General features: G+C 28.6%; 1 protein-coding gene across 1 annotated transcript in view; it reads right to left on the bottom strand.

Moving 5' to 3' along the window:
* The window catches only part of LOC123301200, a 33,118-nt gene extending 18,123 nt beyond the window's left edge, over positions 1-14,995 (bottom strand). Inside the window, exons 1-2 of the mRNA XM_044883936.1 lie at positions 14,977-14,995; positions 14,837-14,914 (exon numbers count right to left, since the gene is read on the bottom strand). Coding sequence (XP_044739871.1) covers positions 14,837-14,914; positions 14,977-14,982 — 84 coding nt within the window. The 5' untranslated portion in view covers positions 14,983-14,995. The remainder of the gene's footprint in view (positions 1-14,836; positions 14,915-14,976) is intronic.
* Positions 14,996-15,318: the final 323 nt, after the last annotated feature.

Consider the following 15,318-nt stretch of genomic DNA (forward strand, 5'->3'; position numbering starts at 1 on the left):
AACTCCACTAAACGACGAGGAACCGTGCACCCTGAGCAGTAATTCTGTCACAATATTCGTGTTTATCGACCGTAAAATCAAAGTGTGAACCGAATTGTGAATTTAATATTAACGGTCAATTTAAAACTTTATTCCTTTGTTTCTTCGTCAATAAATTTACTTGTTAACATACACAAAAACCTCATGAACCCCCATGGATATATCTAGTTTCATCTAGTTTTCTACGAAAAAGGTCCGTACAATCCGTGTTCCTTCTTTTTCAGTTTTTTCAATTAATCGGAGAAATTGATGGTATATTCAAACAATTTAAAGTTTCTTGTGATTATCAAAAAGTAAAAAATTTAAATATCATTCACACAATTACAATTATAATATACACAATTTATGTAACAAACGATTACTTAAAAGGAAATTCTAATATTTTTATAATTTTATATATCTTTACGGTAAATTTTATACAAAATTGTATATTACAATTGAACTTCCTAATGATTTTAATATTAAATAATCGTGTCAAAGTTTTAAATGAAAATTTAAGACGATATTCTAATAAAAATGGTTTTATTTCAAAATATATGAATGATTCAAGCAATGATGGAAATATTTTTAAATTAAGTCGAAGATTTTCTACTTTTATAAGGTAAATACATATGTTTATAATCTGAATATTTACTTAAAATATATATAAAAACAAGTGAAAATAAACAATTGACTGAGTTAAGTCTTGAAATACCATGTATAGACAGTATTGATTATCAGTGTTTGTATTATCTTTAATAAATTAGAAAAGTTTAAAAAATCGACCCATGTAAGACGGTTTTTGGACGTAATTTGTTATAGAATTTCAAACATTTTTTGAAAATTAATAAAAAACTTTTTTTTTTGTTTTCCAAAATCTTTTACAAGACTTACTAGTTGAAGACACCCACAAATTTTCAACCCTCTATCTTTTATAGTTTTGGAGAAAATAAACACCAAAGTTTTCCTTTAATTTGTGCTTTCACGGGAAAACAATGATATTTACAAAAAAAGGTTTCACACAAAAGTTGTTTACTTTTTATAAGGAATATTTTTTTCTTTTAAACTTTTGTTCTGTCTCTAACGGTTTTCAAGATGGATCCTACGACCCAAGACCCAATTGATCTATGTGGCTCCTTTACGTACTGAACCTCTCTTTTTACATCGTGAGCACACTATAAGAATTTCAGCTTGATATCTCTTTTCGTTTTTGAGCTATCGTGATCACAGACAGATAGACAGACATACAACCGGAAAAGTATTATTTAGGTGATTTTATATGAACACCTAAACATAAATTTGGTCGTAGCATCAATATTTTTAAGCATTACAAACTTGGAGCTAAACTAAGTATACCTTGATATGTGTCACATATATACAGGGTATAACTTAAATTAGTTCTAAGTTACATGCAATTTTTTCCATTAGATTAACAAAAATTTTTCTAATTTCAAGTTTTTATTTATGTTCGATCTACGCGTTTTCAATTGTACTTTGCACAATGTTAAAAGTACAGTTTTAGTTTTTCATTAAAAATGGTAAAGAAAACTTCTGATTAAATCATTATAAAAGAAAAAAAAACGATCAATCCGCTTGGAACTTCTTCCGGTTCAAAATTTCGAGATTGAAACTCCGTTAATTTTAACACATTTTTTGTTTCCGTATTAAAATATTTTTGACTTGTTTAGAACTTTTTAAACATAACAATAATAATAATAATAATAATGGGGTTTAACCTCCGTTTTTCTGACATACGCCTTATCACAGAGGCCACCCACATCATTATTTGTTAATCTTTATTTATTGAATTACATTAACAACTTTTTAAACATAGAAACTTGATGCAAATTATTCATCCCTCCCTTTTGCTTTGTAGTTTTTATAAATTCATTGATTATAACAGCGGTTTCCGTAAAGTATAAAAACTTTTTGTTCTTTTTCAGTGATTCAACAGAATTATCAGAAACATTAGAAGCAACTACACAAGCACAATATAAAATTTTATATGCAGCGTCAATTCTCAACTATTATTTTTCAATTCATCAATTATTTTATGCTATTTTCGTAGCCATCCGTACATTAAAATTTATTTATGGTTTATATCTTCTAACTACGAATAATATTTATGCAACCAGTCTCATAACAATCATGTTATTTTTAACACAATGTTATTTCGTTGTTCAACTAGAAAATAATGTAAGACTGTTACATAGGTTTTATCCAATATTCAACACAAGTTTAACAACTTAATAAGTCTAGATAATTCAGAAAGTGTAATGTATTCTCTTACTTGAGATACATTAGACTGAAATTACACAAAAATTGTATAGTTTGTTAGAGAAGTGGGTTTCATACTTTTATATTAACTGAATCTTGCAAAAATTCAAAAAAAAATCAGCCTCAAGTTTGTCAAAAGCTGCAAAAGATTAATTAAAAGAATCACAAACAAAAATTTTTTTTCCAACCCTGAATTTTCTTGAATGATTGAATGACCTAACGGACTAACAGACAACTCACAGTCTAAGCCATTGAAAATTGGAACCTTAAATTTAGAATATATACAGGGTGACTTTTTCCAGTTGGCATATGCTTGAAACTCGATAAATAAATTTAATGGAGGAAAGTGCTTCAAACGAAAAATGTTAGTTTCAAAGGCACACATCTAATACCGACATCGAATGCAAGTTTTCAGGTTTAATTAAACCTCATTCTGATTCATAATCGACAAACATTAGATGAACACTTTAAGTTAGAAAGTTGTTCTTTATAAATACGCAAACTTTTTTGTTGAACAATTATACGAAATAACAATTTTGATACGAAAAAACCATTTTGGGTAAAACTTCGTTTTTACCTAAATTGTAAGGTGTTTTAAAGACATGAAACTAAAATTAGTTTTACACGAAATTGTATAAAGAGGTAGTTTTCAACGTCATAAATTTGTACTAAAAATTGTAGAAGCTTTGACGGTCACTACTAGCTGCCATAAATTTTCAAAGTTATCGATATTTAACACTAAAAGGATAAAAATCATTTAGATAAATGTAAATAAACAAGTTAGGGATGCTTTGAGTCTAAAAAGGATAGATATTTGATCGTTAATTTTACGAAAAAACAAATAAAGATTACTTATTGACGAATATCCAGTCTAATCTAGAAGTCAATTGTATAAACGACATCGTTGTTAAATTTACCTACGTGCTGTGATAATGTGCTGTTTGTATACTGTGAGTACAGATGAGCAATATATGAAATTATTCGTTGTAGCGTTTTACTGCCCCAATACAACTACTATTTAGATAACTATATTTTTTCGCTTTTTAAGATGTCACGTTCTCTTTAACTCCGATAGAAATACCTTAATTGAAAATGAATAACGACAGTGTTTTTGTCATAGACATAGAGAATGGACTGAAAGTTCCTATCTAACTGTACAGTAAATAAAAGCAGAAATTTATAAGAGACCTGTTTGTGTGCGGCCAGTTGATCGTTCTCTATTCTACAAAGAGAGACAGGTATTGGCCACAAAAGTGGGCAATTTCTTGAGGATATTGCTTAGCCTATTCTTTATGTCTGTGGTTTTTGTAAATATTAGCCTATATTACTAAAGTGAATTGAGACCTAGTATGAACGATAGTGAAAATGGGCCTTAATTTAAATTAACTAATTTATTAAATAAATGTTATCTTTTAATTTTTTTTATAATTAATACAGATTGACAATATTGTGACCACTGTTTCCGACATACCGATTGGGGAAAATGAGCAAGGAGAACTTTTTGAAAATGTATGTTTTTCTTTATTAATTTTTTTATAACTTCAGAAATCAATTGGCCATAGCTATCTCAAAGTAATAAATATACTTATGGCAATAAATCTCAAATTCAAAGTTATCTCTAAACTGAACAGCAAATAAGGAAATATTTACACCTTTGAGTTTAAAATTTTCCATCAATTTAATTCAAAATTAAATAATTTTCTTTTTTTTTATCTTCCAGAAAGATTTAATATTTGCACAATCAACTCAGTTTGATAATAAATTTATGGCTGCTGAAATGTTTCCTATTGATTATATGGCAATTTTAATTGTAAGTATTTATTGCTAAGACACGCAGTAATAATATTGACAAAAAACGCCTCAGCAACTTCGTATATATATAGGGTGAACCATTTTATTATATTATAACTAATTGCTCGTTTTAATAACTAACTCAAAGTTGCAGAGTCTGGTGAGGGAAATTATGTTCTGACATCAAATTGGACCTAATTTTCCGGGTTGCTTTAAAAGTCAATTTAAATTCTAAAACAAAAGAGATAGAATAACACTTTAAATTAGAAAGTTGACCCACATAAAAATTAGCTTTCGGAGGAAATCCGACTTAAAAATATGTCATTATTGCATTTAATAAAAAAACACATCTTCAGAAAAATGCTTTGCCCTGTGTCCATGAATTTGACCTGAAATTCTACTTTTAGGTCATTTGATCTCTTGATCTTCAAATGATCTTGAAAATTAACCTGAATTAATAAGTCATTAACACAGGCGAATAACCTTCATTGACCTTGGTAACTTTTGTCTAAAATTTTTTTCTATAGCTAGTGTATTTTCTTTCGATTTCAAGTAATACATATTATAATTTACATATATTTTAAGCCGCATTTCGTCCGAAAGCTAACGATTTTCGAAAAATGTTAGTTTTTTTAATGGGAATCAACTTTCTAATTTCATTCTATCTGTTCAATTTTAGAATCAAGATTGACTATTAAAACAACTCGGAGAACTTTTTCTCACCTGATGTCAAAACATGATGCCCCCAATGGCTGACTACAAAACGAACTACTAGCCATAATAGATTAAAAAGGTCCACCCTTTATGTCCATATACTCAAGGTTGTGGTGAATTTATATTTTTCGAATAACTTGAAATCAAAATAAAATTTTTTGTTTTATAGATACTTTCTAATGTTATGACAATTTTCATATTAATAATACAACGACAATCTTAAAAAACAAATATTCAATGCAGTTTGAACAAAAAATTTTCATTCAATTTTCGCACAAAAGAGCTATTTTGATAAGTTATCAACAAAACGAAAAAAATTAAAAAAAATACAAATGTACCAGGAATCGAACGCGGTTCTTTAGTATGCATGCCATGTTCTTAACAAACTGTATATAATATGCGCTCCAGGTATAATCTGCAATTTACCAACTCAACGAATTATTATTTTATTTGTCTACATTAACTTTTTGTTTGTCACTATTTTTAATACAAATTGAAACATCCAAATGTCTCAATTTTTGTTCATATTTATAATAGGTACAATGGGCGTACACCATAAAGATAAGTAACTTGTCAAAAATGTTTAAAAGATTTGAAAAAAATACACATATACCAGGAATAGATTCCGAGACTCTTGGTTTTATGCCAAGCGTCTAAATCATTCTAGCCGACTATGTATACAAATAAATGCTTGTTTTAAATACAGATTAAAAGTAGTTTTTCTTAATTACCACCCTATATTTCCATAGCGATATACCGTTAAAGCAGTAAGTCAGTTTCGATTTGATCTCCGATGTACCTGGTGCACAGGGTAAACGAGTTTTCTAGTTTTCGGAAAATTCATTATATACTTAATCGGTCCAAAATCGTTACTGGGGGGGGGAGGATTTGGTTCGTTGAAAAGAAACGACACCAAGTATCAAAATATCGCATCCAAATCGGGCCCCAGGTACCTGGTGCCAAGGATACTCAGGGTACCCGAGATACCCTGACCTCCAGGTACCTCTGAGATCAATTCTGACGCGATATTCGTGTTCAGCGACAAAACCCATATTATTTATGCAAATTGCATATTTTAATTTCTTATAAATCAATTTAGGTCACAAAATTTCCTGAGACTCTAACGAATCGAATGCCCAAAATCGCATTCAAATATGACTTACTATTCCAATTTTTCGAACTTTGACCGTTTTTAGTGTTTTGTTTCTGCGACTAATAGCATACATCATTATATCGCACCAGAAATACAGACGTACAAAAGTACTTATAAAAATTAAATCAATAGTTTATTACACAATTAGTGCGGTAAATTGTAAATTGCATACGAAAGTGTACTTACTCGAGTATGCAATAGACAATCTGCATAAGTTGTAAAAGTCATTTTTTTCCTCCCATGCAGGATAGGTGTTCTCCTTTTACACTTTTTTCGTGCGATAAAAAGCATTAGCACCTTCTGCATGCGCAAAATGAATAAATCATTACAGAAAAAGAGTACTTGTCCTGCATAAGAGAAAAAATCTTTGCACGAATACTGTTCAAATTTAAATCAGCTCAATTTTTTAAATTTCAATTGGATTGACTAGTACTTTGTTTTTATATTCTGTACTGTGTTCAACCAGAGTTTTGTTTAACCCAAAAATATAGTTAATCATAAATTTTAAGGCCTACTCTGGTGATTATATCCAAAATAAATATCATAAGTTAATAACACAATAACAACTTAAATGAATTATCGATTAAAGATCAGTTGTTATTAAAACTGTGATTAATGGGAATCCTAACTTACAATATTTAATTAACGAAAAATATTTTCAAACAAAAAGACATATTAATAAATCAAATTTTCAATATAGAATATTTAATGTAAATATATAGTGCAAGAGCAAGTGACCAACCAGCTTCGCATATAGGCGGTACAGTCTAGTTTCACTGATTGTTTATAAAAGGAAATGTTGTTTTGACGACAAGTTGTGGTTTTTTTAATCTTATTAAAGAAAATTAAGTGTTTTTTTTCTGGAATGCATATTGCGAGAGATATTATAGATAATCTAAAAAGGGCTAAAAAATTTCGGTTTTGGTTACTGTAGATCTAGCACAGGTCTTCGAAATTGCAGACTTTTTTTTTTCCTTCAACCCTAACTAACACAATATTAAAAAGTCGGATATACCAGAACTTTCGCAAGATCGAGCTTTTTACTTATACAATTAGGTCTTTCGTCCACCAATATCGTTCATAATGCTATGGCAAAGCAATATCCCAACTTATTAGTAGCATTTGATCCAAATAACTATTCTAGCCAAGGTTGAATTTCATTCGCACGTGTGGATGAAGCTCATTACAATAACATGTGTCCGACTTTGTAATGGCTGCGGTCCAATGTTTATGCGATCCTTTTTTTAAGCCCGCTTGCAGTTGTGTTGCAACAATGGACGAAAAGCCTTATTGAAATATTTTGTACGAATCTTCTTATATTTGTAAAAATAATCTGGAAATGACGAGAAGAAATACATTTGTTACTTTTTCGATATAATTTATAAATATAAGGGAAAAGTTTATGAAAAAGAGCATTTTAACGAAAATAAAACTCACGCCACCTTATAGAAGTCAAAAATTTCGTGAAAATGTTGGTTTATGGAGTCCTTGCCTCTGCTATGACCCACACGTAGCAGAGGCAAAGCACACAAATACACAAACTCGCTCGAGCGTTTCTTTTGTGGGTTTTATCATGTTGGATATCATTTCTACGGTATTTATTGACTCTAAACCCCCTCTAATGTGTGTAATGATACAAATTTTAAAGTAATTTTTATTTCGGTTGAAATAAATAAAAAACATTGAAGACAAAAGTGATTTTGCAATTAAAAATTGTTCAATTAAACACTTTTTAATAATAATTCTTCAACCCGATGGCAATATCTAGAAAATTATAAACTTGATAATAAGTTTACGAATTCCTGCCGAAGTTAATAAACAAGCGCGTTTGGAGGAAAAAAGGTACTCAAGGCTGACCAAAATACTCCTTAAAAAGAATTTTAATATTGCACAAAAAAGTCTAAACACGTACAAATCGATTTCTTTGCCATAATTTCCTAAACTATACACATTTTTCATTCGATATAATTTATTCATTTACTAACAAATCTTGAAGGAATTTATGTTGAAATTTATTGACATAAGTTAATAGTTGAAAAAAACTCTTCGGAAATTTCCATTTTACATTCCAAAAACAAAACAAAAAACATACACACATCCAAGGATGCAGCAAATAAAACAAAAAAAATTTTGGCATTTATCCAAATATTTATTTAAACCAAAAAACATCTATGAATCATTGTTACCAGTATATTATGTAACACATTTATTCGGTTTAGCACCATATAAACAAATAAACGTCATTGATAATAATGGACAGACCACGTTACAATATCGTAAAAAAAGCCTGAATTTTTGGGATGTATTAAAAATTACTATTATTATTGGTCCTACAACGTATTTATGTTATCAAGAAATACGTTATGCATTGTCGACTGGTATTAATCTTATTAAAATTACGGATATTTATGAATATGTGTCGAATTTGTTTCTTGTAACTGTTGGCTTAATTATGGCACAAGTGCAACAAGGCGAAATTGTTAATGTTATTAATACAATTGCAGAAATTAATGTTGTTTTAAATAATATTGGTAAGATTTATTACATTTGAATTTTTTGTCAAAATCAAGCCACGAGTGAGACGTTTAATTGTGAATAATTATGGGTCCATGTAAGAAAATTTGTTTTATATACAGTGTGTCGAATGTAAGATAAAGACACCCTCGTATTTTCGTTATTTGTAGGAATATCGATTTGAACATTTTGCACAGTCATACAGGATGATAGGTAACATTTTTTAGGATACTTAACCGAAATCTGAACTTTATAATTAGCTTACTACAACTTGACAAATAGGGTCGATTCTTAATATTTTACCTATCGTCAGAGATGGTTAGAGATAACGAAAAAAAATTTCTAGAAAAAGTTACTTACAATAATACTTTTTTATATCCATATGCCGATTTTTATGACAAAATTTACATTTTTAATTTTTTCGTTATTTTGATCTTTACTCAAAATTATTACAAGTTTATTTGAAATATTTGAATGCTTAATACTTTTAAATTATCAATTTGTCCAGTTTTTACATTTGCCCTGTTTACAAAAACTGTCACTACTATCATTTAATGGTGTTATGGATTCTAATATTTCAATAAACTTGTAATAATTTTGAGAAAAGACCAAAATAATGAAATAATTAACAATACAAATTTTGTCATGAAAATCGGTATATGAGTATAAAAAAATATTCTAAGCAACTTTTTCTAATAATTTTTTTCGATATCTCTAACCATCTCTAACACTAGAAAATATTAGGAATCGGCCTTATTTGTCAATTTGTTGTAGGCAGAGTTTCAAGTTCAAATTTAGATTATGTCTCTTCAGAAATGTGACTAATTCCCTTGTATGATTGTGCAAAATTTCAAATCGATATTCCTATAAATAACGAAAATCTAATGGTGGCAACGTAGGTAGGATACAGCCTATAAAGCCTATGCATAGAAAAATCTATTTTTTGTAAATTATACTAATTAGCGCATACCACTAAGTAACTTTGAAGGATATAATCTGTATGTCCTCGAAAACCGTCTTCCATTCAATAATGTCTTTTCAATTGGAAACTAATATTTAGCTACCTAATGGTAAGGAGTTTATAACGAAATTCGAGATTATTTATTCAGTTCCTCGACGGTGAATCTATCTTCCGGGGTAATTTCTTATTAATTTAAACTAGGTTGGAAAACAATGGCCACAAAGCTACAATACCTCTTACATACTTTTAAGCTTTGTGGCCATTGTAACTTTTGTTCCACTAAAGAACTTCTATTTCCCACATTCTAAGAAAATGTAACTGAATCCACTTTTCCCTAAAGATGGATTAATAACTAATTATTGTTCTTATTTTACATAATTTTAGATAAGCATATCAATTACAAAAAACAACAAGTCTACATAATATTACAACTAAGCGGTGTTTTAATTATCTATTTAATAAAGGAAACTTCGTATATTATAATACGTAAAAGTAAAGTATTATCACGTTTAACCTCATTTGCTGTATTCAATTTTCCATTTTTATTTAACTTTACATTTTTATGTCATTTTACTTATATTATCTATTCATTATATCAATGTGTATATGCATTAAATCGAATAATTCAAGATATTGGAAACATTGATGGTAAACATGAAAATTATACAAGTACCATGACATCAACTTTTTTCGGTAATTATGCAAGGCACCACGATACGCCAATTTATTTTTGGGTATAAAACATCTATAAATTAACTTTATAGTTGTGTCTTTTAAATGATCATACATAACAGCTAGACGAACTTTCGAAACAAATGTTTTGGTCATGAAAAATACTTCGGAATTAAGTTATGCTAGGTTGCCGTTGGCCGTTTCTTGATTTTAGATACGTACAAAAAAAGTCAGTATACAGAGTGGACAATTCCACTACTTTTTCTGCCTTGGCAATGTCTTTCCAAAATAAATAATTATGAAGCAAGACAATCTTACCTATTAAACTTAGATGCAGCAGGGTCTAACAGAAGAATGGAATTTTCTTGCACGCTCCCCTCCTTATTTTCTCTCACTTCTTTAGCAAGATCGAGTTGAGCTACTTTGAGTCGGTTAGTGGAAATGTAACTAGGTAAGATAATTTAGCTAAGAGAATCGCTCTTCACCATATTCCTCTTCTCACTTTTCTGCTTTTCTTTTCTAGCAGTTTTAAGAAGGCATACATATTTTTAGAATACTTTCAGATAAAGTTAAAAAGGATAAAGTCTACAAGTTAGCTAGCAAATTGACTTTTCAGGCAAGAGGTAAAGACAAGCGCTGAAATAAAGAGGCAAATGTAATTCCGTCTAATTGACCAATAAAAAGGCATCTGATTGACTCACTTCAGTCGCAAATAACATTTTGAATATTGACTGTGACAAAAAATTACAAAGAAATAAATGTCTTACAATTTTACCTATAAAGAATTGACTCCTGTCATTTGAAACAAAAACAAAATTATGTTTACATCACATCAATTTTCGGCACTTTTGACGAAAAAATAAAAAATTTTTTGAAATTAAAATGTCATCAATGAAGCTTTGATGAAAAACGTTAGGGACCATAATTATTTTAACAATCAAATAGAAATTTTATACCGAAAAATAGATTAAATGGTGATTTAATATAATTATATTCAAGATTTTTATAGATGATGGCCACAAAAATGGTAAAGTATATCACATACCACCGAATCAAAAGTTTAAAAATGATGTTGACATCAAAAAGAATAATATTTATCAAAAAACAGTTCATACAAAAATGTATATACAATATCAATTTACATCGATTATCGATGATACAAATACAAATAATATCGATTTTAAATGGATGACAATACATAAACGTATTGAATATTTAAGTAAAATATATTATGAATTAGTAACGTTATCGCATCGTATAATGTCCATTTTTTCATTTCAATTATTATGTATTATAATGGTAATTGTAATTGATATTACAAATTATTCATATAATATTTATAAAAAAGAAACGTTTAATGATCGCATGAATAATCTATTTTGGGTTGTTATGAATGCCTATAAAATTTTTATCATTGTTTATTCATGTGAATTACTACAAACAGAGGTAAATTTTAATAAATTATGTCTGAGAAAAACTTCACATCCTGATTCGAACCAAGAACCTTTCTCTATTCGGATAATTCTCTATTGAGCTACAGAAATGTTATATGAAAGTATCAGTTACTAGTTATGTGGATGTATCAACTACCCCATGGTCATATTTGAGATAAATACAGCTTAATATAATAAACGATATAATTATAAAGAATGAAGTTAATAACTGAAATAAGTGTAAAGAATGAAAATAGTATTGGTTATACTATGAAATATGTTCAATCGTGAAATATTTGATAAGTTTTAGTAATAGTACAGTTAAAGATCTTACAAATAAAGGAAAATGAAAGAAACCGCTCGAATTTTGCTAAAACTTCATGGAATGTGTTTCTTAGGTGTCAAATATCATTAGTAACGCATAAGTTAGTGGCGCAAATCAGTAAATTGTTAATTCAATGGAACGGTTAATGTTAAAGTTGATTTACAAAATTAATAGACAACTTGAATTACATATACGTTATACATGTATAATAGTTTTCGATTATTTAACAAACACTTAATATTTACGTCTTACAAGTTGCCTAATTACTAATTTTGTAAGTGAACTTTAACATTGATCGTTTCATTGAATTAAAAATCTATTGTTTATTAACAAATAGAAACATTTGCGCCACTAACTCATGCGTTACTAATAATATTTGACACCTAAGAAACACATTCCTTGAGGTTTTAGCAAAATGTTTCTTTGATTTTCCTTTTAAGCAGGGCTGTGCTCTTAACATGGCAACATGGCAGGAATACATATCATTCCAACTCTTTTATCAAAGTCAGAGTAAAATATCATTATACTAATGAATTCAAAGTGAGAGTAAGAGCAACGGGCGACCAACAAATCGCGATAAGCTACAGGAACTATCCAATGAACTGTCAAATGTCAAAACAGATTATTGAAAAATCATATTCTATCATAAGTTCTTTGGAGTGTTTTTTACTCATCGTCAGTCACTTGTCGACCGGCACTCTATATGTGAAATCTCCTTTAATTTCTCGTTTAATTTTCCCAACACGCAGAAAGAAAGAATTTCATCTTACCCAAATAATACATTTGGACATATAATTATAGGCAAACGAAACGACCGGAATAATTTACAAAATTGAAATAAATAAATTTAAAGAGGAAACGCGCTTGGCGGTAAATATTTAATATAATAAGCTGCTCGAAAACTGTTGGGGGTAGAATGACCTTACTTAATACTACGAAATTGTCAATCTTGAATAATTTTAATATCTTCCTCTACAAATACAATCATTACTTTTCAAATGAAAAGTCTCCGAAGTTTTCGGAGTCGTAGTGCAGTTACCAAAAATTTTTACTACAAACTATTCGGCGGTTGTCAGTTTGTTCTCAGCAGCTTTCTAGCAGAAATCGTATGTGCACTAATAGGTTTTGATGATTGTAAAATAACTCGATTTCTTTTTTAGATACAAAGATTATCATTACAAATTATATCATACAATATGAATATAGATATTTTTGGAATGTTTACTTTAACAAGTTCATTATTATATTCGGTAAACAAAAAGTTTAAAAATTTTGTAAATTTATTTTGTATAACATTTATTTATTCCAGATTACTGGTACTATTGTAACATATCTCGTAATTTTAATACAATTTGATGCTTCATTTCCTTAAAAAAAGTCTATGAACGATAGGTAATACAGAAAAGAAAAGTTTAGAATTTAGATAACAAGATATAAATTCAGCTACACGATTTAAAACGAACAAAAAGATTAACATTAGGAAATACCCAAAAAATGGTATCCTTTGCAAACAAATTAAGGATTGCTAAAAGGACTAACATAATATGTACAAATTTTTTTCTAAATAAATAAATATACCTGTTTATAGGTAACAAAGTAGGCGACTTCAATAGCACACAAATAAAAGACGTCACTGCAGTAGTAGAGTAGTACAGTTTATGTTATAACTAAAGGAAAGTGACAGAAACCGTTCGCATTTTGCTAAAACCTCATGGAATATGTTTGTGATGTGTCAAATATCATTAGTAAGGCGTGAGTTAGTGGCAAAAATGTTTCTATTTGCTAATAAACAACTAATTGTTAATTAATGAAATACATCGCGTCGTATGAAGTTAAATTAAACAATTTAATGAATAGGCAACTTTTATTACACATATGTTATACACAGCTTTTATTGCACATTATTACACAACTTTTATTACATATATGTTATAAACACTTTAGAAACTAACAATATTAAAAATTTAATATCTTAACTGTTATTCAACCAAATATTACGAAATTGTGAGAATACTGCTTACAATCCAGCAGAAGATGAATGTGAAGAAAGCTATAATTTAAAAAAAAAAAAACAAAAAACAATACTGGTTTTTAAAAAAATTATTTTTTTTATATCAATAAATTAGTTAGAAAATAAAATATTTCTCCAAAGTATTTTTATTAACTTTTCCCTTTAAAAAGAGCCATAAATCTTATCATAAATTTAATAAACATTTATTGAATAACAGACTAAATTTTAAGCTAGAAAATCTTTATTTTCTGACCACAATCATGTAATTTTTTCCATTTTCTGTTCGAGATTATGTTCAACGACCTGAAAAACTTGTGGATACCAAATTTCGTAACATTTGGTTGAATAACAGCTAATTGTAAGATATTAAATTTTTAATATTGTTAGTTTCTAAAGTGTACATGGGCTGTGTATAACATATATGTAATACAAGTTGCCTATTTAATAAATTGTTTTATATAACTTCATACGACGTATTTCATTAATTAACAATTACCAAACAGAAACATTTGCGGCAATAACTCATGACTTACTTATGATATTTGGCACCTAAGACACTCATTCCATAAGATTTTAGCAAAATGCGAGCGGTTTCTTTCAATTTTCTTTATTAGAATATTTTTGTAAAATCTTTTACTGTACTATAGGTATGGGAGTTGGGGGTACGTATCCTTAGATAATTTTCGACTTTTTAAAAAAAAAAAGTGAATTCGTAATTTTAAGTGTAAACTACTTATAAACTACAGAAAAAAGTACAAAAATTATCCCCTACGTCTCTAATATTACGCTCTTTTTGTACTAGTTTATATACTATTTTGCAGAGACTATATCAGTAAAAGATATATTTATTCTCTGCTATTTTGCAAGTAGAAAAGATAGACTTTTAAGAGGTACTATTAGTGTAGTAGACAAAACTACACCGAGGCAAAGAGAACAAATTTTAAAAACAAATTGTTAAAAAACTTACATGAACTCCATGTTGTGTACAATGTTTATATTGCTGTTGTTTCTCGTCCTCATTATGAAGGGTTGGATAGTAGACATTCTAAACCAATAATTGCTCCATATTAATCAGTACTCATTGCTTATAAATTATATTTAACTTACCTTCATACGCCACTGCAAATTTTGTTTTTTAGTCTTTGACCTAAAGTTTTAAAATAACAATTAGAAATCTAGTAGTGCTATTGAGATTATAGAACAAACACATATATAAATAAACAAGTGAAATAAACTGAGTTGATTGTTAAAATACCCTGTAAAGGCAGTCGTTTAGAATTATTTCCTAAAAAAAATTTTCGTTTTTTGAAATCTATATGCTGTGAAACGAGTTTTTAAACAAGATAAAATTGATCCCTTTGACTCACTTAGTATTATTGGATAGGTTCGGTACGAAATTTAAATGAAAAGACTCACTATTTGAAGCAACACCTACACATTTTAAACTCC

Source organism: Chrysoperla carnea, chromosome 5, assembly GCF_905475395.1.
Source record: "Chrysoperla carnea chromosome 5, inChrCarn1.1, whole genome shotgun sequence".
Taxonomy (NCBI): Eukaryota; Metazoa; Arthropoda; class Insecta; order Neuroptera; family Chrysopidae; genus Chrysoperla; species Chrysoperla carnea.